Source organism: Bufo gargarizans, chromosome 1 (assembly GCF_014858855.1).
Source record: "Bufo gargarizans isolate SCDJY-AF-19 chromosome 1, ASM1485885v1, whole genome shotgun sequence".
NCBI lineage: Eukaryota > Metazoa > Chordata > Amphibia > Anura > Bufonidae > Bufo > Bufo gargarizans.
Window position 1 is genome coordinate 714,878,428 of NC_058080.1, and position 26,293 is coordinate 714,904,720.

The 26,293-nt window shown below is 43.9% G+C and overlaps 1 protein-coding gene across 4 annotated transcripts in view; it reads left to right on the forward strand.

Annotated features, from left to right (window-relative positions):
* The window catches only part of LOC122924835 (katanin p60 ATPase-containing subunit A-like 2), a 41,789-nt gene that overhangs the window by 10,488 nt on the left and 5,008 nt on the right, over positions 1–26,293 (forward strand). For 2 of the 4 annotated variants that reach the window (XM_044276310.1, XM_044276311.1), the window contains exons 3-13: positions 683–849; positions 7,050–7,095; positions 8,680–8,803; positions 10,364–10,462; positions 11,989–12,087; positions 13,560–13,637; positions 15,807–15,905; positions 16,711–16,774; positions 18,578–18,696; positions 19,480–19,571; positions 24,796–24,906. In XM_044276310.1, the coding sequence (XP_044132245.1) occupies positions 683–849; positions 7,050–7,095; positions 8,680–8,803; positions 10,364–10,462; positions 11,989–12,087; positions 13,560–13,637; positions 15,807–15,905; positions 16,711–16,774; positions 18,578–18,696; positions 19,480–19,571; positions 24,796–24,906 (1,098 nt within the window). The remainder of the gene's footprint in view (positions 1–682; positions 850–7,049; positions 7,096–8,679; positions 8,804–10,363; positions 10,463–11,988; positions 12,088–13,559; positions 13,638–15,806; positions 15,906–16,710; positions 16,775–18,577; positions 18,697–19,479; positions 19,572–24,795; positions 24,907–26,293) is intronic. The other 2 variants (XM_044276313.1, XM_044276312.1) reach the window with 1 other exon arrangement.

Genomic DNA, 26,293 nt, shown 5'->3' on the forward strand with positions numbered 1-26,293 from the left:
CCCAAGAAGGCTTCGGCCAATAGCCCGAAAAAGATCAAGAAACCCACATCAGCCGCAGTCAAGAAAGCAGCCTCAAGAAGCTGAAGGCTTCCCCCAAGCCCAAGAAGCTGGTCAAAAGTCTGGCTAAGAAGGCGGCCAACCCAAAGTTGCCAAGAGTCCGGCTAAGCCAAGTAGAGTGTGGCTAAGAAATGACCGGTGCTGCCCTACACTTTTCCCACTCAGATCACCACTGGATGACATCCACCACCCAGGAGGAGGGGATGCGAAGCAGCTTGATGTGGTAGGGAAGCCTGAGGGTCATCTGGATTATGAGAAACTGTTGCAACTGCTTTGACACCTATAGTTACACTACTGGCTGGACCTAAAGAGCATTTACCCCCAAAATCAAGCTGTCATGAGTGGTCCTGTTAAACATTTATGCAGCTGTTTCTTAGTCATATGTGTTTCTGGCAGAGCAGTGTGCCAACTACTATGGCTGCCATTACAGGCGTTGTCACCCAGCTTTTTCTCACATCTTCTGCAGTAGGTTCCATATCACCCCATAAAACAGACAGATCTTCATTTCAGGCTCTAGGAAAGCCAGCTGCATCACATCTCACATATTATAAGCCGTCAGTATATTTCTGGTCCCTGTCCTACAACTGTCCCCATATAACTGTCCATTGATTTCACTCTGTTCCAGTTACGTGGATTCGGCAAATGCTCTAGAACAGGAGAGCAAATTAAACCTTAGAAGATTTGAAGTCTGTGATAACATCGACCTGGAAACCATTCTCCAGGAATATGAAAGTTACTATTATGTCAAATTCCAGAAATACCCGAAGATCACCAAGAAAGTTGGAGATAACGGTGAGTTCTGTGGAGGAAGGACTCCTGCTCGTTATGTGTCATGGCTTAAAGTGAATGTCCCTTCTTTGAAATCCTTGGGCATTAGAAATTTGCTTTTAATTAATTTATATCGGAGCTTTGTTGTTGCAGAGCTCCAAATCCTCTGCCTAACTACAGAGTTAAACTATAACATTCTGCCACCACTAGATGGAACTCATTGCATTCTGTTTACACATCGGACTCCAGTACTAACGCAGTATGCTCCTACAGAGCTCCCTCTAGTGGTGGAAGAATGTTATAATTTAGCTCTTTATGGCTGGGCAGAGAAATTTGAAGCTGATGGTGTTAAAATATCGATAGTCCGGGGGTGTGTGGCCAGCAGCTAAGATGGCCAGACGCATGTAGAGAGAGCTCCGTGGCTGGCAGCACAGACTAGGATAAATCCTGGCTAATCCGTAGCCATCTGTACCCAAACAACCTCCTGATTGAGCCCTGCAGTGCACAGTCTCCGGTGCGGTGAGGACTGAACGGGTATAGCGCAAAGGAGACGCGCGGAGAGCCGCTCGGAGGACCTGAACAGGAGCCGCTCGGAGGACCTGAACAGGAGCCGCTCGGAGGACCTGAACAGGAGCCGCTCGGAGGACCTGAACAGGAGCCGCTCGGAGGACCTGAACAGGAGCCGCTCGGAGGACCTGAACAGGAGCCGCTCGGAGGACCTGAACAGGAGCCGCTCGGAGGACCTGAACAGGAGCCGCTCGGAGGACCTGAACAGGAGCCGCTCGGAGGACCTGAACAGGAGCCGCTCGGAGGACCTGAACAGGAGCCGCTCGGAGGACCTGAACAGGAGCCGAGTGCAAGGTCAGAGTAAAAGGCCCGTGGCATGCTCTACTGCACTAGACCTGGCGAGGCACACGGGGATAGGAGCGGGAGTCGGCAGGCAAGATACCTGGGAAGCAGGGAAGGGAGGCCATCCTCAGAGACTGCTCGTTGATATTTCCCGCCAGGCAGCCATCTTGACGGCATCTCCGCCACGCTGGAGAGAGAAAACACTCAAACCCCTGTGGCAGTACATACAGGACTCCTCCTGACTACCCCTAAGCCTAGATATAGTTCCCTGCATAGAAATCCAAGAAGGCAGGATCAGATTGAGACAAGTGCAAAAGTGTCAGACATCCTGGGACATTATAATCCCTAACTCTGCTATCAACCTTACTATAAGTATATAGTATGCTACATCTTCAGGGCCTTGAAAGCTGCTCAGATTATTGCAGAACTGTTTACCCTTTTTGATACAACAATGGGGCCACAAATGAGTCAGAGCGCTGCTGATAAATTGCGTGAATTTGCTAGACAACCGGAAGATGGAGTGCGGTCACCATTACCACAACGGAATACGCACACTAGAGCAAGTACAGCGTCGGACGTACCGACTCAAGCAACTTCCCGTGATAATGAAGAACCCACTCTTAAACAAGTAACCGCTCAGGTTCTGGAAGCCATTACTGCGTTTAAGACTTCCCTCACAGGAAAACTGGACGAAGTTAAGATCTAGGACTATTACGTCAAAACCTGCATAATCTGCGAGAAAGGGTTCAGCACACTAAAAAACGCATATCTCACATAGAGGATTCCACCGCCTCTGTCCCAAGAGCCATTTCTGAACTTAATACCAAAGCAGAGCAATGGAGGCAGAAAGCAGACGACTTAGAAAATGGGCATCGCAGAAACAACATCAGAATCATCGGATTGCCTGAAAGAGCCGATGGCCGGGCACCAGATGAATTTGGATGAAGGAGCTTTTTCCAGATGCAAATTTTTCTTCAGCATATGCGGTAGAACGGGCACGTAGACTGCCAGCAAAACCCCCTCCACCAGGGGCACCACCTAGCCCCATGCTTGCAAGATTCCTCAACTGCAAGGACAGAGACAGGATACTGGCTCTGACTAGAAGGCGACAAGAAATTAAATATGAAAATGCGAGAGTCTCCATCTTTCCAGATTTCTCTATGGAATTACAGAAACAACGCCCTACTTTCATGGATGTCAAGAGACATTTTGAGAGAAGCTAACATCCCGTACTCCATGGGCTATCCTGCCAAGCTCAAAGTGTTAGACGGCGACAGAGTGGTCTTCTTTACCTCCCCTGGAGAAGTCTCTGAATGGCTGGCCCTACGGTGAAGATCTCCACGACGCTGAGACACCGAGCTCCTCTAGACCCCGGTCACCATACAACATCAACGAACTACCCCCAGGTTCCATGCAGGTTTTACATATGGCGGCTACTTTTGCAGCCACGTATCCACAAGCTAGGGTCATCTGCATGGGAGATCTCAACATGATGCTGGACCCCTCTCTTGATCGCTTTTTGGGACAATGCAGATCCAATAACCGCAGGGAAATCCTCCCGACTCAGCAGGTTTGTGATGGAATTTAGATGGTTGGACCACAGACAGGGTGTACTCCTGCCACAGTAGTGGTCACAACTCCCTAACACGTATAGACTATATGTTAGGTAATGAGATAGTGATGTTAAACCTTTGTGCGATAACATACCTACCCTGGGGGATATCAGATCATTTGCCGATACTGGGCACTCTGATGCAGGGCGCACCCTCAATAATGTATAGGATGAATATACATCCATTCTGACTGAACCTTTTGGGATCAGCGGATGGAATCCCTTACCAATTGCAAGAGTTTCTGGAACTACACACAAACGAGTCTAACTTAGCACTTGTGTGGGACACCTTAAAGGCATTTCTTCGAGGGTCCTTGCACCTTTTAAAAAAGGATACCAAACGTTCAGAGGTGGAGCTGAAGGCCTTATGTACTACATTAGAAAAGCAATATACAGGGAGTGCAGAATTATTAGGCAAGTTGTATTTTTGAGGATTAATTTTATTATTGAACAACAACCATGTTCTCAATGAACCCCAAAAACTCATTAATATCAAAGCTGAATATTTTTGGAAGTAGTTTTTAGTTTGTTTTTAGTTTTAGCTATTTTAGGGGGATATCTGTGTGTGCAGGTGACTATTACTGTACATAATTATTAGGCAACTTAACAAAAAACAAATATATACCCATTTCAATTATTTATTTTTACCAGTGAAACCAATATAACATCTCAACATTCACAAATATACATTTCTGACATTCAAAAACAAAACAAAAACAAATCAGTGACCAATATAGCCACCTTTCTTTGCAAGGACACTCAAAAGCCTGCCATCCATGGATTCTGTCAGTGTTTTGATCTGTTCACCATCAACATTGCGTGCAGCAGCAACCACAGCCTCCCAGACACTGTTCAGAGAGGTGTACTGTTTTCCCTCCTTGTAAATCTCACATTTGATGATGGACCACAGGTTCTCAATGGGGTTCAGATCAGGTGAACAAGGAGGCCATGTCATTAGATTTTCTTCTTTTATACCCTTTCTTGCCAGCCACGTTGTGGAGTACTTGGACGCGTGTGATGGAGCATTGTCCTGCATGAAAATCATGTTTTTCTTACCTTGCAGACTTCTTCCTGTACCACTGCTTGAAGAAGGTGTCTTCCAGAAACTGGCAGTAGGACTGGGAGTTGAGCTTGACTCCATCCTCAACCCAAAAAGGCCCCACAAGCTCATCTTTGATGATACCAGCCCAAACCAGTACTCCACCTCCACCTTGCTGGCGTCTGAGTCGGACTGGAGCTCTCTGCCCTTTACCAATCCAGCCATCTGGCCCATCAAGACTCACTCTCATTTCATCAGTCCATAAAACCTTAGAAAAATCAGTCTTGAGATATTTCTTGGCCCAGTCTTGACGTTTCAGCTTGTGTGTCTTGTTCAGTGGTGGTCGTCTTTCAGCCTTTCTTACCTTGGCCATGTCTCTGAGTATTGCACACCTTGTGCTTTTGGGCACTCCAGTGATGTTGCAGCTCTGAAATATGGCCAAACTGGTGGCAAGTGGCATCTTGGCAGCTGCACGCTTGACTTTTCTCAGTTCATGGGCAGTTATTTTGCGCCTTGGTTTTTCCACACGCTTCTTGCGACCCTGTTGACTATTTTGAATGAAACGCTTGATTGTTCGATGATCACGCTTCAGAAGCTTTGCAATTTTAAGAGTGCTGCATCCCTCTGCAAGATATCTCACTATTTTTGACTTTTCTGAGCCTGTCAAGTCCTTCTTTTGACCCATTTTGCCAAAGGAAAGGAAGTTGCCTAATAATCATGCACACCTGATATAGGGTGTTGATGTCATTAGACCACACCCCTTCTCATTACAGAGATGCACATCACCTAATATGCTTAATTGGTAGTAGGCTTTCGAGCCTATACAGCTTGGAGTAAGACAACATGCATAAAGAGGATGATGTGGTCAAAATACTCATTTGCCTAATAATTCTGCACGTAGTGTATTAATCACCCGACAGACGCCAACAGAACTGCTGACAATATTTAGCGACACTTAAGGACAAAGCCGATAGGAAACTATTTTTCATGAAGCAGACAGCGTTCCCGCTGGGTAGTCAGTCAGCTAAATTACTGGCTCAATTAGTTTGTCAAAATTCATCCTCCTCAACGATCTTAGCAGTTAGAGACCCCGCAGGACACTTACACAACACACAAGAGGCGATTCTCCGCACCTTTACACACGTCTCTCAAGATTTATACAGATCTAGTATAACAGCGAGTGGGGCAGAGATAACTGCATATTTGGAGGGCATATCTCTGCCCACTCTTACTACATCACAACGTGCCCAATTGTATCAACCAATTAGCTTAGAAGAAATAACGCAAGCAATATCAGACCTTAATAATGGGAAATCGCCTGGCCCAGATGGCCTCCTTTAAAGAAGTGTATGCGAAATATGTGGAGGTACTAGCCCCTCAACTTGTATCCACTCTCCAATTCTCCTTTGAAAGGGGACTCTTGGCCGAGACTTTTATGGAAGCCACTATTGTACTATTACTTAAACCTGATTAGGACCCTTTAGAGTGTGGTTCATATAGACCCATAGCATTATTAAATGTAGATTACAAAATATTGACCAGAATTTAAATAAGGTAATCCTATCGTTGGTTCATCCGGATCAGATGGGATTTATGCCTGGGAATTCCACCACTGAGAACATCAGACGGGTTCAGGTAGTTACACAAGTTGGATTCTCTCTAAATGAGGATTGGGCCTTGGCTTCGTTAGACGCTGCCAAGGCATTCGATTCTATAGATCTGATTAACTGCCTGAAACGGTTTGGGTTTGGCCCACAATTCCTCAAATGGTTTACTATACTGTACAGTAACCCAATCAGGGACTGGTGAATGAAGATATCTGGGATCATTACATGACAATATTTTTGAGAGAGTCATTGTTCATGGCCCGTAAATGAGATGGTACGACCCCTATACACCGACCCCATCCATGTGGAAACTACAGATAAATCAAATCATGTGTTGGTGTTTAAACACTGTAACTAGCCTCAAAAATTTGAAAATGTCTGGGGCTTGTGGTGCAACTCTCCAAATACGTTATACTCAGCCTCGAGATTGCGACAGGAGTTGTGGGATCAGCCGGTATAGTGGAGTCACAACAATGCTTTATACAAACTTCCAACAAAGGATGAGGAATTCTACAGTAGTGCAGTGGATGACTAAAATGTATTTGCAATTTACATTTTTTCTACCCGTGTGTATTATGACATGCAATATAATTGTATGCTGTTGATGTTATTTCTCTTGTATCAATAAAAGAGTTAAAAAATAATATATCGACAGTCATGTGCAAAATAGTCATCTGAAAATCCAGTGAACCTCTGGTTTCTTCCTTGGGTCTGCATACTGATAAGCCCCATTGAATAGGGCTGATCAGTGTATGGCCACTCGCTGCGGTCTCAGCACTGGTCCCAGCACATAAACTGCAGCAGTTTTTCCACGCTGATTATAAAGTGTCGTAAACAGCATAAAATTATCTGTGTGAACTAGCCCTGTAGCCCTGTTGGCCCCAGTGCAAAATCTGTATCAGGGTCCATGTCCTGTTAGTTATGTGCTGTATGTGCATGAGGGATCCAGAGTATCTGGTCACATACCGCTCCCCCCAACTATTCAGCAGAGATGAGGGGGGTTACATACTTCCTTGCAGCCTCTGTTTTAGTAGTTTTTTTTATCAGCTGCACTTTCCTATGATTCCTTCCTACTTGTTTCAAGATAATCTTTACATTCATTATATTTTTGTTACAGATAGTAAAGTGTATGCAAAGCCTCGAAGTGGAGGAAGACTGAGAAGGTAACTCTTGTTAACCAGTCCTGTACAACAGAGGCCATTATCAGCACCATAAGACACACTGGACCATTAGACGCACCTAGATTTTAGAGGAGGAAAATAAGAAAAAATATTTTCCATCAGACCCCCTAATCTTCATCAGACCCCCTAATCTTCATCACACCTCACATCAGACCCCCTAATCTTCATCACACCTCAGATCAGACCCCCTAATCTTCATCAGACCTCACATCAGACCCCCTGCTCTTCATCAGACCCCTAATCTTCATCTAGACTTCAGATCAGACCCCTAATCTTTATCTAGACTTCAGATCAGACCCCTAATCTTCATCTAGACTTCAGATCAGACCCCTAATCTTTATCTAGACTTTAGATCAGACCCCCAATCTTCACCAGACCTCAGATCAGACCCCCAATCTTCATCAGACCTCAGATCAGACCCCTAATCTTCATCAGACCCCTAATCTTCATCAAACGTCAGATCAGACCCCTAATCTTCATCAGACGTCAGATCAGACCCCTAGACTTCAGACGTCAGCTCAGACCCCTAATCTTCATCACACCTCAGATCAGACCCCCTAATCTTCATCAGACCTCAGATAAGACCCCTAATCTTCATCAGACCTCAGATCAGACCCCCAATCTTCACCAGACCTCAGATCAGACCCCTAATCTTCATCAGACCTCAGATCAGACCCCTAATCTTCATCAGACCTCAGATCAGACCCCTAATCTTCATCAGACCTCAGATCAGACCCCCAATCTTCATCAGACCTCAGATCAGACCCCCAATCTTCACCAGACCTCAGATCATACCCCCAATCTGCATCAGACATCAGATCAGACCCCTAATCTTCATCAGACGTCAGATCAGACCCCCAATCTTAATCAGACGTCAGATCAGACCCCTAATCTTAATCAGACATCTGATCAGACCCCCAATAAAAGAACTTCTCTCTCCTGCTCTGGACGGCACCGCCACCCAGGAGATCAGCGCGCTCTTCTTGCTCTGCAGCACTGACATTGCACAGCATCAGGTCACACTGCGCTTTTATGCACACTACATTCTTATGCTGTCAGGGCACAGAGTGGCGTCTGGAGAACCAGGGAGAGGTGAGTAAAGCCAGTGTCGGCTATATTAATTGCTCCCTGGTCCTACTGTACTAATGAGTGCTTCCAAAATGGATGCGCTCATTAGTTTTCCCATTATAAGACGCACTGCCATATCCCCCCACTTTTTGGGGGAAAAAAGTGCACCCTATAGTTTGGTAGATAATTTTATGTAGCATACTGTTATAGGCCTAAAGCAGCACAGAGTACTACAGCTGAGGAGTATGCTGGCCTTGTTGGAAGCACTAACCAATCTACTCATGCGTTTGTGTTATTGAGGACAGGATTTCATGTGAAAGGGGCCGATTCTCCAGAACAGTGCAGAGTATTTCAGGAGAGGAGTGTGCTGATCCCTAAAACAACAATAATGATACAAACCTACAAAAGTCATTTAAAAATCAGCTGTAAATAGATAGAAATAAGTTTATGTAAGTGACTGTGATGGCTATATTACATCTGTCTCCTTTCTTTCCTCAGAACAGCCAGTAACTCTTCCCAGGGGCTTCCAAGAATCACCAACCATAGTATCATCCAGCGCCCAGTGTCCAGAACGTACCCAAGGGCGGCAGAGAGAGTGTCAAACAGAGAGATCGCCAGACAGGTGTGGAAAAGTAAAACCATGAGGGGGCGCTCTGTTGTCGGGTATATAAAGCAAATGCTTTATATAAATATAAAGAGTTCAATCGAGAACCTGATTATTTTGTGCAATCAGTAAAACAGGGTACAAGCGTCTATGCAAAAATATAAATGCTTTATTATGCAATAGGTTAAAATACAAACAAAAATGAATCAACATAAATTTCAATAATATACAATGATATGTAGTACCCAGAATTCGCCACTATATGATACCAACAAAACACTACTCAACCAACACAAGAATATTATGCAATACAGCTTTAAATCTGTGAGAGATATACAATCAATGGATTATGCGGAAAACTCAATCAAGAAGATGACAGATACCAGCCCTTGCTCCGCCCAAAAATGATGACCAATCTCAGATATGGGGTAGTATTGCAACAAAACTTATAAATTATTGGCTTGATATCAAACTAGGGAATTCAAAGATTCCCAACAAAGAGTTTCTCCAATATTATGCCCTTTTTTCAGTTATATGCATCGTAACTGAAATCAGAGAAAATACTGATGTAGCAACTAACGTTACACGTCCGCAAGTGAGCGGGTATCTGGCTAAGTATCAAGCCAATTAATTTAGATCAATACTACATAAAACAAAATATACATTACCCAAGGGTCAAGTGATGTGCAGAGTCTTGGGGCAGCCAGCTCTCAAGAGTTTTTCCCGATAATCCAAATGATTTTCCAGAGATCTATAATCCAAATGTTTGTTTCTCTTTTTTTCCTTTTTCTCCTCTTTCTTTTTCTTTCTCGTAACTGGTTTCTTAACCCAAAACTTATCAGATGAACACGCCCTCCGAGTTTGGAACTTTCCAATCATTGTTGGAGGGGTGTGTGCATGGATAAGGAGCATGGCGTCATAATACTACCCAGAATGCAATTTTGCTACTGATGTAGTATTAACCGCTTATATCTAGATGGCACTGTTGTATAAGCAATAAGCATCATACCATTAAGGGTTAACTCATACATGCCTAATATTTTCAACACTTCACACCTCTGACATCTGGGGCCTTGTCTCAGGGCTGAGGGACAAACTTTGATACATGCATATATACTTTGAGGAACATCTAGACCATTCTCACACTGTGGAATTCATGTTCAGATAGGAAAAACAATAAAGCCTCAGAATCTACAGGTGCGGTGTATCTTCTAACTTTCTAAATGTATAATATATTGATACAATAACAGTAGCTTTTGAACGGCACAGTAATCTTCTCATGGACTTACTTTGGCCTACATGAAACTTCATACAAAACAGTGAATATAAACCAACATTGCTCTTAAAGGCAATGAATACCCATTATAACTAAAATAAGTAAATATAACTGTTTAAACTTATGAAAAAGCACAACACTGTAGACCTTGCATTGTTGGGATGTGTTGATGGTTCAAAGGGGTTCACTGTTCATCTTCTATGGCATGGGCACCAGATTGATTAGTGGTTGGGGTCTGAAAATGTTAGAGTTTTTTTGTGAAATTTTTAGACTGATATTTTAATTCTTATCCCATTTTGCAGGAGAATGGAAGTAACAGTCCTCCGGAGGTCACTGAATTTGGGTTGAATGTTTCTGCCATAAATAAAAATGGCGGAGGAGAAGGCGTTTCACAAAGGCGGGTCAGTCAGAACATGGAATGACTATAACTGTAACTTGTATTCTCAAATATATATATATATATATATATATATTGTGAGATAGTGACAGATCTCACAGAGGCGAGAGGCAAGGAAGGGGTGGATAGTGCGGTCCACACCCCTATTCCACCACAGGTGAGACCAGCTGGAGGTGCTCGGGCTGGCATAAAGCACCTCCCAGGGGGTCAGTCTAGGGCGAGGAGATTCATTGTGCAACAGGGTCCTGCTGGAGGCTCTGTATTAGTGGTCTCTGCCGGGCTGGCTGAGGGCCCACAGGGCTAGGTGCTAGCCGGATCATTGGGGGACGCTGTGACGCCTGTGCGCAAGGGTCACAAGGCCGGAGTCGGAGGGACTACTGGGCCACACTCCCCCATAAAGGTACTGGATGTGAGACCGTGTGTGAACAGGGCTCTGTACAGCCAGGCGGCTGTGGGACACTGGGCTGGGAAAGCCGCTTGTAATTACTGTGTGCGAACGGTCCTTTAAGTAAGATAGGAAGATGCCTTGTTTAGTTAGAGCCCAGCCGGGCAGGTGTTTACTTTGACTGGCGAAGATACTTGTGTGAATGACCCCCGGAGAAGAGCTAACCCCCTTCCCCCCACACACACACAATATACACTGGCGTGTTTTTTTGCAAGCAGTGTAACCACAGTAAATTTCTAGAGATGCCATCACTGTCCAAGCGGTGGCGGTCTATGACCGTAGACACAACAAAAGTGTCATAGTTGACCACCAGTCTATCATTTACCCCTTAAAGTGGCATTCCAACTTTTGGGTATTGATAACCATCCAGATTGGTCATCAGTATCAAATTGGTGGGGGTCTGACTCCAGTCACCCCCACCATTTAACTATTTTTGGCAGGTGCCAAAAACTATACAGTGGACAGAGCCAGAAGCAGTGGCCCTACTGGTGTATGGCTGCCGAAAACAGCTGATCAGTAGGGGTGTGTTGGACCCGCATAGGCCTTGTTGTAAAATGCACCACAATTTGATGCGTCTACTTACAGAAAAATCCACTCCACCTAGCTCACCAAGGGGGTGTGGCTTAGCATAAAATGGGTGTGGCTTAGTGTTTAGGGGTGTGGTTTAAGATGCAACATTTAGTGCAAAATTGCAGCAAAATCTTGGCACAAAATTGTGTTGTAAAGTAAAGTCAGCCAGTAGGTGGTATAAACAATAACTGTCCGAATTTCTTGTCACGGTATCAAAGGGGATTTCCACTCTGATGCAAGTATCCAAAGGCTGAGAACTCCTTACAGCTGGGAGTTTGCTACACTTGCATCCAGTCCAAGAAGTCTTCAGTAAGGCAAGCGGTCTGGACTTCACGACGATGCACTCTAGCAAACTATTAGGACATGTGTAGAGCCCTCTGGATGTATGTATGTAATGTTTCCATTCAATGACTGAAAACATAGATCTTTATAATTTATTTGTTATAATTATAATAACGATTATTTCTTGAAAGCACATTTTTTTTTTTTTTTTACTGTTTCCGTTCATTGCACAGGGACAGATCATTGACTTTCGTGGAATGATCCAAGACGCAATAAAGGGCGCATCGAATGAAATCGCTATAAATACCCTAAACTACAACCCTGACCCTTCCGTAAGTTGTTCCCAATCTGAAGTTTAGAAAAGATGATGGTATATTCGACAAACAAGTTAACTTCAGATTATATTAGGCAGTTTATAGGACTTGTGCCCGCTCGTCCACAATGTCCTGTATCTGGGTTGGACAGTGGTGAAGGACACTGTGTGTTTTGCCATTCGGCAGAAGAACCCACTACCAGTCCCAGGACAAGAAATGTTCCAGGTCTCATCCACTTTGCTCTTAGGCTAGTTCCACACTAGTGCTAAAATGTTCCAGCAGAGGAAGCGCCTGCCGGAGCTCATCACATCTGGCAGAACCAGAAACTACCCGCCTCTTTGCAGCATAAGTGTCCATTCACACGTCCATAAGTGTTTTGCGGATCCGCAAAACACGGACACTGGTAATGTGCATTCCGCAATTTGTGGACCACACATCGCTGGCACTATAATAGAAAATGCCTACTCTTGTCCGCAATTGCGGACAAGAATAGGACATGTTCTATTTTTTTTGCGGAAACGGAAGCATGGATGCGGAAGTTCGGATCCGCGGATGCGGACAGCACATTCCGGCCCCATTGAAAATGAATAGGTCTGCACCCGTTCCGCAAAATTCGGCCATACAAATACTGCCGCAAGCAGACTTTTTTTATCCAGCCGAATCCCAGCACCAATGCCGTAAACGAGCCGGATCCCCAGCAGATCCCATTATAGTCAATGGGGCCTGTCGGTGCTCCGGCAGAACAGCATGCCGGAACATTTTAGCGCTAGTCTTTAGATTTGACTCCACTTTCTACACCACGACTTTACTGGAGTAAGATTGTGACCATTTTGGCAGCTTGTTAAAAAATTTGTAGTTGCTAAATCTGGCTTATATCAGCTTGACAGGCTAAGGGTGGGCTCACATCACTTTTGATGCCTCCGTTTGATGTATACGTTACAAAAAAAAGATACAAAAACGCAGCCCACCACTTTCTTGTATCCTGCACAGTCCGGTAAAAAAAAATTGGAACTCTATGGTGAAGGATGCCACTGTATGGCATCAGTCTGAAGCATCCGTTTAACGTATAAGTTTACGTTTTTTTTGTATGCTTTAAGTGGATGGGAAAAACGTGATGTGAACCCAGCCTAACCACGACCACGTTCCCACCTTCTCTAAGCTACAGTGAGTGGTGTAAAACTGCTGCGCATATAAACCCAAATATTTGCAAAACCCATTTTTGCCACTTTTTGAAGCCAGATTTCTGATCAATTTTTGTGTCCATTATATGAACCAGTTTTATGCAAAGAAAGTAAACAGTGAAGGTTCCTATTAAATGACAGCAAGTGGAGGTATTGAAAACATGAGGCACTGATATAGAAAGTATATCGGAAACTTGTATTTATACATTATAACTTTTATTTGCCGAAACCATAAAGGCTCTATACTTCTTACTTTTATTCCATTTCATAATTCATCTGAATTATGGATAGTAACCCTTTATTTCCCAGGAAAGACTGCTGAAGCCGGTCAGCGCTTTTCTCGGCGCCAATAGCGAGATGAGAGAACTGGCTGCAGTGATAAGCCGGGTGAGTTTATTCTTGTTATTATAGAATAAAATAGTAGGGTATTATATTGTATGCGGTATAGATGTTTGTATAGATCAGGGATGGCCAACCTGAGGCTCTCCGGCTGTTGCAAAACTACAACTCCCAGCATGCCCAGACTGCCTACAGGTATCAGCCTACAGCAAAGCATGGTGGGAGTTGTAGTTTTACAACAGCTGGAGAGTCACAGGTTGGCCAGCCCTGGTATAGATGGATGAATAGATATAAGAGAGCGATACAGTCGAGTCCCATTATTATGACCACTTCCTACTTTCGATGTCTGTAGCGCGTAAGAGGTCACGTGTGCTGAGCTGGCTTGGTGGGTATATTAGGTGTGCGATAGGCTGTCTGCCACATATCCCTCGCTGCTGTCATAGATAAAAGCGGTGATTTAACAGAGTTGCAAAAAAGGATGATTATTGGCTTTCGGGCCGAGGGTGGGGGTATTTCTGAAAGTGCGCAGTGTGAACTGTACAGTGCTACTGTGGTGAAAGTGTATCATGAGAGGACAAATGGCACCATTGTGAATAAGAGATGTGGAAACTGCAGAGCACCACGTGCCACTGATGTGAGAGGTGATGGTTAGCGAGGGTTGACCGACACGCTACAGTGGAACAGCTCGCCAGCAAAATGAACCAAGAGCTACGAACAGTTTAGCGAACCAACTGAGTATAGGGCTCCGAAGCAGATAGACGGTCCCTGCACCTCTGCTAGCGAAATTGCATTGGCGGAAAAGGCTTCAGTTTTCGTGGCAGTATCTCGCTGATTAGTAAAGGGTTGTCTTCTCCCATGAGTCACGTTTTCTGCTTCATTGAACGGATGGACGTTGGTGGGTCAGGTGAGAAACATCAGAGAACAAACACCCTGCAGCCATTGCTGGTGGTGGCAGTGTTATGGTCTGGGAAGGTTTTTGTGGTATTCTCTGGGCCCACTTATCCGTGTAGATGGCACTCTCAACCAATCTGGGTATGAATCCATTCTTGCAGATCAGGTACACACACCCATACATGCTGATTGTCTTCCCTGGGGCAGATGGGATCTTTCAGTAAGAAATTGCGACTTGCCATATGGCTAGAAATGTCTCACATTGGCTGGAAGAATATGACTAAGACTTCCACGTACTACCCTGTCCTCCTAATTCCCCAGACCAGAACCCAAATCGGCATCTGTGGGACCACCTCGATCATCGTGATCGCTCTTTGGATCCCTCCCCCTCACCCGCTCCAGCAGCTGTGGGATGCACTGCAGTCAGCATGGCTCCAGATACCTGTGAAGACCTACCAGGACCTTACTGAGTCACTCCCAGCCCGTCTACCCGCTGTCCGTGCTGCACAAAGTGGTTACTCTGGATATTAGCTGGTGGTCATAATAATGTGACTCTGTAGATAGATAGATATAAGTTAGATTAGATATATACACTGTACACTCTCAGACATTAGAAGGATACATGAGTTCCCTATTTTGGCAAAAGGTGGGGGCCCCACCAAACTAGCATTAATCACCTATCCAGTGGGTGAGTGATAAATGCTTCAGGTTGGAATACCCCTTTAGGCATTACTATGTTTTGATTGTATTTTAATTTGTTCAATGTTCTGTGCTGCTTAAAGAGGACCTTTGGGTCCAGGGATTATAAAATAAGTAGCAGGTTATGTAGGGCATAAAGCAGGGATCTAATAGCGCTTACTATTTTTCCTGGGTGCCGCTCCGTTCGGCCTGGTATGCTAATGAATAGCACCGGTACAAGGAGGAGGAGACTGTCCTGTTTCTCATTGGGTGTCCCCTTCTACCTGGCTGTAGCGCTGTCTAATCACAGCAGAGAGCGTCACAGGGAGAAGGTGAGCTTTTTTTCTCCCTGGCTGTGACGCTCTCTGCTGTGATTGGACCGTGCTACAGCCAGGGAGAAGGGGACGCCCAATGAGAAACAGGACAGTCTCCTCCTCCCTGTACCGATGGTACTCATTAGCATACCAGCCGGGAAAACTGCTTGGGGCACAGCGTGCGAACGGAGCGGCGGCCCCACACAAACTAGCAAGCGATCTAACATCCCTGCACTATGCCCTACATAACCTGCTAGTTATTTCATAATGTCTGGAGCCATGAAAGGTCCTCTTTAAAGGAGCTTAATGGGAAATCATTTTTTCTTTCTTTCAGGACATTTATCTTCAGAACCCCAATGTAAGGTGGGATGACATCATTGGGCTTGATGCAGCAAAGCGATTAGTAAAGGAGGCAGTGGTGTACCCTATTAGGGTGAGACAATGGCACAATCCATTTTTATTAATTCCTATAATTAAAGTGGTTCTCTGGGAATTAAAAAAATGAAAATACTTAAATATTACTTTATTATAAATATATTCTCAAATACCTTTCATTATTTATAATGGCTTGTTTTGTCTAGGGAGCAACCTTCAGAAGAAACAAAATGGCCGCTGTCCCATTAGTTCACACAAAACCTGTCCCGATCACACATAAGAACAAGTTACTTTACAACACTGAGATAAAGAGCTGCCTCATCCTCCTCTCTACTCTGCTTGTCAGGGATTATGATCCTGAATACAGCTGATAAGATCTTTAGCTGAATCTCTGGTGAATTTAGTTCATGAAGAGACATGAAGTACAGAGAGGACGGACAGGAAAGGCTGTGGTAATGGAGACTGTATACAAGAGCTGCTTCTCAGTTGCCACACCTCACCTCCTCTCATGTCTCCTCATCTTCTCCATTCCCACAGAGATTCACCTGTATTCCGAACCATGATTCCTGACAGGCAGAGCAGAGAGGAGGATGAGGCAGCTCTATGGCTCATTGTGGTGAAGTAACTTGTCCTCCTGTGTGATTAGGACAGGTTTTGTGTGCACTGATAGGACGGCGGCCATTTTATTTCTCCTAATGATTGCTCCCTAGACAAAACAAGCCATTCTAAGTAATGAAAGGCAGTTGTGAATATATTTATTATAAAATAATATTTTAAGTATTTTCATTTTTTTAAATTCCTGGAGAACCCCTTTAACTTAAGAATCCCACTCAGTGCTTAATTTATTTTGTTATTGTCCGTAGTACCCGCAGCTCTTCACTGGAATTCTGTCTCCTTGGAAGGGGCTCTTGTTGTACGGCCCACCGGGTAAGGTATACGTTGTTTATTGGCGCAATATTACTGTGCATCACACCTGGTGTTGATGAATGATATAGCTGCACAGAGCCAGTCTAAAGCAGGTTCAATAGCTGTTGGCCAAACGCTGATTTGGCTGATGGCTATTCTCCCTCTTTTTCATACCGCTCTGCTCGGCCAAGAGTGTATTTATTTTAAATGGTGAAACGGGAAGAAGCTGCTGCAAGACACCTGTGGTGGTGACTAGGGATGAGTGAACTTGTGTTTTCATGTTGGGCGTACAAGGTTTGGGTTAGGGTTAGCTAAGAATTCTGTTATGGATTCCCCTACCACGGACCATAACTTATGGTCCTTGGTAGCGTCATCCATAACGGAATTCTTAGATAACCCGAACCTTGAAAACACAAGTTCGCTCATCCCTAGTGGTGACATGTCTCCTGGAGAACAAACATCAGACGAACATTTCATACACATTAGATTGTCAGCTGGTCCTGTCTACAGTCGTGGCCAAAAGTTTTGAAACGTGACAGAAACTTTGGTTTTCACAAAGTATGGTGCTTCGGTTTTTCTAGTGGCAACTTTGTTTTGAAGAGTGACTGATTCACAAAAACCTCATTTCCACTACATTTCAGCCCTGCCGCAAAATGTCCTGCTAACGTAATTTCAGTGATCTTCTCGTTAGCTCAGGAGAAAGTGTCAAAGAGGACCTGTCACAACAAAATTCAGTGCAGTCTGCAGGCAGCATGTTATAGATCAGGAGGAGCCGAGCAGTGATATATATTGTTCATAATAATAAATTCAGTCAACTTCCTTCAAGAGCAACTTCTCCCAACCATCCAGGAGAAATCTAGTGATGGACAATGCTTTTACTAGCATGATGTACACCATGACAGAAGGCAAAAGTGAGAACGAAGTGGCTCGATGAACAAAAAAATTTAAATTTTGGGTCCACGGACAGAAAACTCCCCAGATCTCAATCCCATAGAGAACCTGCAATCTTCAAAAAGTGGATGGACAAAAACACTGATTAGACAAGAGTAGGTCACCATCGGTCAGGATTTTGCCCAGATGCTGATATCCAGCATGCCAGGGCGAACTGCAGAAGTCTGGAAAAGGAAGGGTCAACTCTGGAAATATTCAGCCTTTGCATAAACGTGATGGCTTTGTCAACGACATCTGACAAAAAACTCCAAAAATACTGAAGCAGCAAACGCTGTGAAAATCAAAAAATTTGTGTCAGTCTTAAATCTGGCCATGACTGTAAATCGGCGAGGTCAGCCACAGTCTGATGTGTGTGGCCAGTCTGGACAGAATAGACATGAGTTATTTGCTGGCACATCTAGTCAACTTCCTTGGGATGTGGACAGTCTAAGGCAGGGCATGCTGGGAGTTGTAGTTTTGCAACAGCATGAGAGCCGCAGTTTGGTCTAAGGTATATGACCCATGTGCGAATTCCTGCCCTTTCAGGAAAACCACAAGCTGTACTCCCCAAACCCTGTGCCCTTATTACATAACTGTACCCCAACAGATTGTCCTATGCTGGAATTTACCCTCATTTTGAGGCAATTCAATTTGGTAGGTCATTCTTAAAGAGGAGCTGGTAACACCCAGTTGTCCGTTTATTCAGACATTTCCAGGATGAATAATAGAGGAATGACACAACGTAGAGAGAAAAGACGCTTCATAGTTTTTATTTCATGGGGAATACAAGTATTTTCTAATCCAGACACGTCAGGAGAGGTGACAGGTTCTCTGTAAATCTTGGAATGTTTCTAATTTCACTTTTATAGGTATATTTTATATGTTGTCTTTTAGGCACTGGAAAGACCTTGCTGGCTAAAGCGGTGGCCACTGAATGTAACACCACATTTTTCAACATTTCCGCTTCTACAATTGTCAGCAAGTGGAGAGGGGATTCGGAAAAACTTGTTCGGGTAGGAAGGTGACCCTGTTATCACGAAAGCCCTCTGTATATGTTGTTTGTAGGCTATTAGTTGTGTCTGTCCAGTCATTTTATGGCTGAGCCTGCCACGGCTGATGGCGGTTTTGCACATGTTGTGCTCCGGTCCAGAATCCGTTGCTGGATATAGCTAGACAGAAAAATGCGGCATGCAGCGTTTTTCGATATGGCGCAAGGGAGAGATCCGTTGTTACAACTGATGCACAGGATTCCCGAAAGGATCCCATAGAAAACCATGAGATCAGTTCTGACATCAGTTTACCTCCTTGTTTCTGTACCATGCCAGCAGGAAAAATCAATGGATGGCCGGGTTTATGGAAACCCAGCCTTAAAGGGTTTTGCAAGATTTAGATATTTATGATCTATCCTCAGGAAAGGTCATTAATATCAGATTGGTGGGGATGTGACACCTGCAGCGGACAGCAATTTGGGTATACTCCGCACTAGAAAATCTACAGGTTCCCTTTAATATTTGCTGATACATACATAGACACTGTGGCAGCAGTATGTCCACGGCACTCTGCACCCCAGGAGCTCACAATCTAGCCTCCCTGTACAGTATACCACACACGTATACACTGGGGACAATTAATCTCTGCGTATACAAGAACTTTGTAGAGCCTAGAACATATAAACTACATAATGCAATTTGCTGGTCCAGCTATCGCCTTCATTTACAAAATGTATTAGTTCACATATTATTTTCAAAAATTCCTAATGAAGTGTTTTGTTTTTTTTGTTTGTTTTTTCATTTCAGGTTTTATTCGAACTTGCCCGATATCATGCTCCGTCCACCATTTTCCTGGATGAACTTGAATCTGTGATGAGTCAGAGAGGAGCAGGACCGGGGTAAGTAATTTTAAGCCTGTATTACACCTGCTGATTTTTCGGCAAATGATTGCTAATGAGCGTTCGTATGAACACTCATTAGCGAGCGATTATCTGGCAGTGTAATACTGCCGCCGATTGCCTGATGAACACGCTCGATCACCGGGCAATCCAAATCTTTTGACAGGTTAAAAAATAAACGTTTGCAGCTGGCAAATCGTGGTGTCTAATAATTATCTGCCACCGGGAAACCACTATACAGCATGGGGATGAGCGATGGCATAGTGATCGCGCCTACAGACGCTGCGGAAGAGATCGCTGCATGTAATGGCAGCGGTCTACTCCACTAGCAAGCAGGTGATTGTCACATTGGGCTGCCTAATACAGCCTTAAAGGGGTTCTCCGGGAATTGAGAAAATTTAAAAACAAAAATTTTACTTTATTATAAATATGTTCCCAAATACCTTTCATTAGTTACAATGGCTCATTTTGTCTGGGGAGCAATCATTAGGAAAAATAAAATGGCTGCCATCCTATTAGTGCAAACAAAACCTGTCCTAATCACGCAGCAGGACAAGTTACTTCACAACACTGAGCTAAAGAGCTGCCTTATGGGTATTATGATCCTGAATACAGTTTAATATGATCTTCAGCTGAATCTCTGTGGGAATGGAGTTCATGAGGAGACATGAAGGACAAAGAGGATGGATAGGACAGACAGTGGTGATGTGCGGCTGTGGTAATAAAGACTGCATACAAGCGCTGCTGCTCATTACCACATCCCCATCTCCCCTCTGTATTTCATGTCTCCTCATGAACTCCATTCCTACAAAGATTGAGCTGAAGATCTTATCATCTGTATTCAGGATCATCATTCCTCACAAGCATTGCAGAGAGGAGGATTAGGTAGCTCTTTAGCTCAGTGTTGTGAAGTAACTTGTCCTACTGTGTTATTAAGACAGGTTTTGTGTGGACTTATAGGACAGCAGACAATTTATTTCTCCTCATCATTGCTCCCCAGACAAAACGAGCCATTATAGCTAATGAAAGGTATTTGAGAATGTATTTATAATAAAGTAATATTTAAGTATTTTCATTTTCTCAATTCCCGGAGAACCCCTTTAACCTCTTCCCGACCTTTGACGTACTGCTACGTCATGGGAACCACGGAGTTCCCGCAAATTTGACGTAATAGTACGTCATAGTGATCGCGCGGGCATCGGAGCGGTGCACGCGCGATCACTGCAGGGGCCCGGCAGTCTGTGGTAGCCGGGCCCCTGCTGTATCCACCGGCATCGCTGTAAAAGCCGATGCCGGCAGATAAACCCCTTCTATGCCGTGGTCCGCGCTGACCGCGACATAGAAGAGGTTTGCGGCAGGTGAACAATTGCATCGAGTCCCCGTGCTGCTCTGGTGGGGACCCGATGCGACACAAGGCAGCCCGATGCCGTGCAGAGGCTGCCCAATGCCTTGCACGGCATCCGGAACTGCCTTCTACGGGAGCCGAGAAGATCCAGTCTCAGGCTGGGTCTCCTAGGCAACCTGTTAGTGTATGACTCAGAGTCAGGCACTAACAGGCAATGAATTACAATACAGATGTATTGTAATGCATTGCAGAGGGGATCAGACCCCTAAAAGTGAATGTCATAAATAAAGTAAAGTAAAAAAAGTAAAAAAAAAAAGTGTTTTTAATAAAATTAATAAAGTAATAAAATTAATAAAGTAAAAAAGAAAAAAAACGCCCCTTTCCCCTTATTTTATAAAAAAAAACATGATCTACCCTGTCCGATAAACACCATAAAAAATAAAAACAGTGTTAAAAAAAAAGCTATTTTTTGTCACCTTACATCACAAAAAGTGCAACACCAAGCGATCAAAAAGGCGTATGCCCCCCAAAATGGTATTAATAAAACCGTCACCTCATCCCGCAATAAATGAGCCCTTATCTAAGACAATCGGCCAAAAAAATTAAAAGACTATAGCTCTCAGAACATGGAGACACTAAAACATCATTTTTTTTTGTTTCAAAACTGCTATTATTGTGCTAAAGTGAAATATATACATATTGGGTACCGCCACAAATAGCTCTATAAAAATATCACATTACAATGTTACAAGTGAGTCTATATCTGTAATCACTTTTTGATGATTATATACATTCTCTGTATTTGTTGTATTGATAACAACTTACTCATTGTTACTTTATTCGCTGGACCCTAATGGTTCTATTGTAATACTCTTGTATGTCAAATGTCACTAGCTATTTTTGAAATTGGTATTTCCAATAAACTAAGAGTAAACATAAAAATATCACATGACCTAACCACTCAGATGAACACCGTAAAAAAAAAAATAAGGTATTTTTTGTCACATTACATCACAAAAATTGCAACAGCAAGTGATCAAAAAGGCGTATGCCCCCCAAAATAGTACCAATCAGACAGTCACCTCCTCCCGCAAAAAATGAGACCTAAGCGAATCGGTCAAAAAATTAAAAAGCTATGGCTCTCAGACTATGATTGTGTAAAACGTAAATAAAACCAAATATTATAAAGATAAAAACAAAATAACAATAATTTTATTAGGTATTCTGCATTAAAATAAAGGGTGTCCACCTATCAGTGCCACGGTCAGCACTGACTAAAGTTATTAGCTGTGAAAACCTGCATCTAAGTCCAGGATATCAACCCGGAAGGTGTGCAGGCGTCACACACTAAACCCACCAACACAAAGGGGGCTTATTTCACCAAGGGGTCTAAAGCAAGCAACCCAGGTGAAAAACTATCTAGGAGGATCCGTGGTGCTGTGAAACCACCCAAAGACACTCCTAACAGTGAGTGTAAGCGCGCATGCACTCACTGCACCAAGATAGTAACGGTGCAGGATTGTGGCAGAGCATTAACCCTTCCTCCAAAGTGGTGTATGGAGAGGGGATTGCACTGACACACACCTATATGTTATCAGCTCATAACATCTGCACCGTTACTATCTTGGTGCAGTGAGTGCATGCGCGCTTACACTCACTGTTAGGAGTGTCTTTGGGTGGTTTCACAGCACCACGGATCCTCCTAGATAGTTTTTCACCTGGGTTGCTTGCTTTAGACCCCTTGGTGAAATAAGCCCCCTTTGTGTTGGTGGGTTTAGTGTGTGACGCCTGCACACCTTCCGGGTTGATATCCTGGACTTAGATGCAGGTTTTCACAGCTAATAACTTTAGTCAGTGCTGACCGTGGCACTGATAGGTGGACACCCTTTATTTTAATGCAGAATACCTAATAAAATTATTGTTATTTTGTTTTAGCGCCTATCTTTATAATATTTGGTTCAATTGTATAAATAGGCGTACACTAAGTATACCACAATAGTTTTTTGTTAAAACGTAAATAAATAAGAAAAGTAGACATATTAGGTATTGCCACGTGCGTAACGATCTGCTCTATAAAAAAAGTCACATGAGCTAATCCCTCAGGTAAACGCTGTAAAAATAAAAAATAAAAACGGTGCTAAAACATCAATTTTTTTGATACTTTGCCTCACAAAAAACTTAATATAGAGCAATAAAAAATCATATGTACCCCAAAATAGTACCAATAAAACTGGCACCTTATCCCGTAGTTTCCAAAATGTGGTCACTTTTTTGAGTTTCTACTGTAGGGGTGCATCATGGGGGCTTCAAATGGGACAAGGCATCTAAAAACCAGTTCAGCTAAATTTGCCTTCCAAAAACCATATAGCATTCCTTTCTTTCTGCGCCCTGCTGTATGCCCGTACAGCAGTTTACGATCACATGTGGGGTGTTCCTGTAAACCGCAGAATCAGGGTAATAAATATTGAGTTTTATTTGGCTGTTAACCCTTGCTTTGCTACTGGAAAAAATGGCCCAAAAAAAAAGAATCTGCCCAAAAAGTGAAATCATCTCCATTTTCCATCAATTCTTGTGGAACTCCTAAAGGGTTAACAAAGTTTGTAAAATCAGTTTTGTATACCTTGAGGGGTGTAGTTTCTAAAATGTGGTCATTTTTGGGTGTTTTATATTATGTAAGCCTCACAAAGTGACGTCAGACCTAAACTGGTCCTTAAAAGTGGGTTTTGGAAATTTTCCGAAAAATTTCAAGATTTGCTTCCATACTTCTAAGCCTTCTAACGTCCCCCAAAAATAAAATGTTATTTTCAAAATGATCCAAACATGAAGTAGACATATGGGGAATGTAAAGTAATTACTATCTTTGAAGGTATTACTATGTATTATAAAAGTAGAGAAATTGAAATTTGTAAATTTGCTAATTTTTTAAAATTTGGTAAATTTGGTATTTTTTTATGAATAAAAATGTTTTTGTTTTTTTTACTTATTTTTACCACTGTCATAAAGTATTATATGTGACGAGAAAACAATCTCAGAATGGCCTGTATAAGTAAAAGCGTTTTAAAGTTATCACCACATAAAGTGACACATGTCAGATTTGCAAAAAATGGCCTGGGCAGGAAGGTGAAAACAGGCCCGGGGTTAATGGGGTTCTGCAGTTTGTTTAAACCAGGCATCCTCAAACTGCGGCCCTCCAGCTGTTGCAAAACTACAACTCCCAGCATGCCTGAACAGCCTACAGGTATCAGCCTACAGCAGGGCATTGTGGGAGTTGTAGTTTTACAACAGCTGGAGGGCCACAGTTTGAGGATGCTTGGTTTAAACTGATGATCTATCCTCTGGATAAATCATCATCTGATCGGCGGGGGTCCGACACCCAGGACCCCCGCCGATCAGCCGTTTGAGAAGGCAGCGGCGCTCCAGGAGCGCTGCGGCCTTCTCACTGTTTACCGCAGGCCCAGTGACGTCACGACTAGTATCAACTGTCTTGGGTGCGGCTAAGCTCTATTCACTTGAATGGCAGTCAGCCCAGCCCAGGCCAGTTGATACTAGTCGTGACGTCACTGGGCCGCTGCCTTCTCAAACAGCTGATCGGCAGGGGTCCCGGGTGTCGGACCCCCGCCGATCAGACGCTGATGATCTATCCAGAGGATAGATCATCAGTTTAAACAAACTGCAGAAACCCTTTAAGTCTTGGACATAATCCCTCAGGATGTTGATGACCCTCAGGATAGGTCATCAATATCTGATCAGCTGTTAGAAGAGGGCAGAGGGCCTCTTCTTAGGCTTACTTCAATGCATAGTTCCAGTGAGTTACTGTATTTGTCTGTATTTTGCATTTGTTTCTTCCATTTCTCACGGCGTCATGTTTATTTGCGGTAGAGGTGAGCACGAGGGAAGTCGCAGGATGAAAACAGAATTGCTGGTTCAGATGGACGGCTTGTCCCGATCAGACGACCTGGTGTTTGTTCTCGCCGCCTCCAATCTGCCCTGGTAAGAGGTCCGCACGGTGGAGCCGAGCGAGCGCAAAGCCTCTCGGATCAGCAGAAAGGGCCTTAGTTTTGCTTAAAACATTTAAAGATTAATTGTGAGCTCTTCCCTCTAATGTTTATTCCTCAGAATAAAATATAATCTTTAATAACCTCGCGGCGGCGGCCATATGCCAGTATTTACCGAGCCTCCTCCAACTTTCCAGCCAAGTTATTTACTAGGGTTTTAGCTGAGAAGGGTTTTAACTTCCAAGTGTAAAGTACTTAAAGCTGTAGAAGTAGAAGCTAAATGTGAGGGCGGCTGTAATCTGATTTCTAGCTCTGTACATCTGTACGTAGCGGGGGAGGGGGGTCTCAGCCGCCCTATGACCCTGATCATCTCCCTATAATCTTATGTGGCAAATATGCTTTCTATAAGCAGCGGAGAGATGTCATTTATAAAAAGAATCCATTGTTCCCCTCCTATGACTAGGAGAACGATTACTGTGAATTTGTGAGCCCTGGGATTTAGAAAACCAGAGTATTCTGCGTCAGGGAGGGGTCCCCCTGTTAAGGATCTTCATGTATTGATCAGAGTGGACAGTGGTTACAAAGAGCTTCTGCAGGAGACCTGTCTTGTCCTGCATTACACAGACTGCCCCTCGATGTGTAATGCTTAGTTTACCCTGTGGTGGCGCTGCAAATTTAAAGGGGTTGTCTGCATTTTTTATATTGATGGTCTCTCCTCAGGATAGGTCATCAATATCAATCAGCGGGGGAGCCGACTCCCGGCACCCCCTTAATCAGCTATGTGAAGAGACCGTAGTGCTCATACAAGCGCTGTGTTCTCTTCAATGTTTACCTACTCGCCATTGCAACTGCAGCGGAGAGCAGTGTAATTAAGACTCCGCTGTCCAATTCACTTCCATGGGAAGTCCTTCCTGTTCAAGTGAATAGGAGGGAGCCTTCCCATTGAAGTGAAAGGGGAAGGAGCAGTTGTAATTACGATGGCGAGCAGTGAAGAGAGCACAGTGCTCGTATGAGCGCTACGGTCTCAGCTGATCTGCGGGTGCTGCGAGTCGTTCCCCCGCTGATCTGATATTGATGACCTATCAAAAGAGGACAACCCCTTTAACCCTAGAGTTAACAGCTGGTTGACACTTTGCAGTTAAAGGTCAGGGGACGCTTCACCTAAAAAGGGATTATTCAAGCAGAGAACCCCTTTAATGTTTCACTTCTCATAAATGACTTCACACAGCCCCAAGGTTATTATGATTGTGTTCTGTACTAAATATTAAAAGCACCGCCTGAGGACAGTAAAAATACCTCTTGGAGACAGGTCATGTACCCCCTGGGCTTACAGGTACCAGACCTGGAGAACCTAGGTTCATCCCATCATCATGGATGCCGTA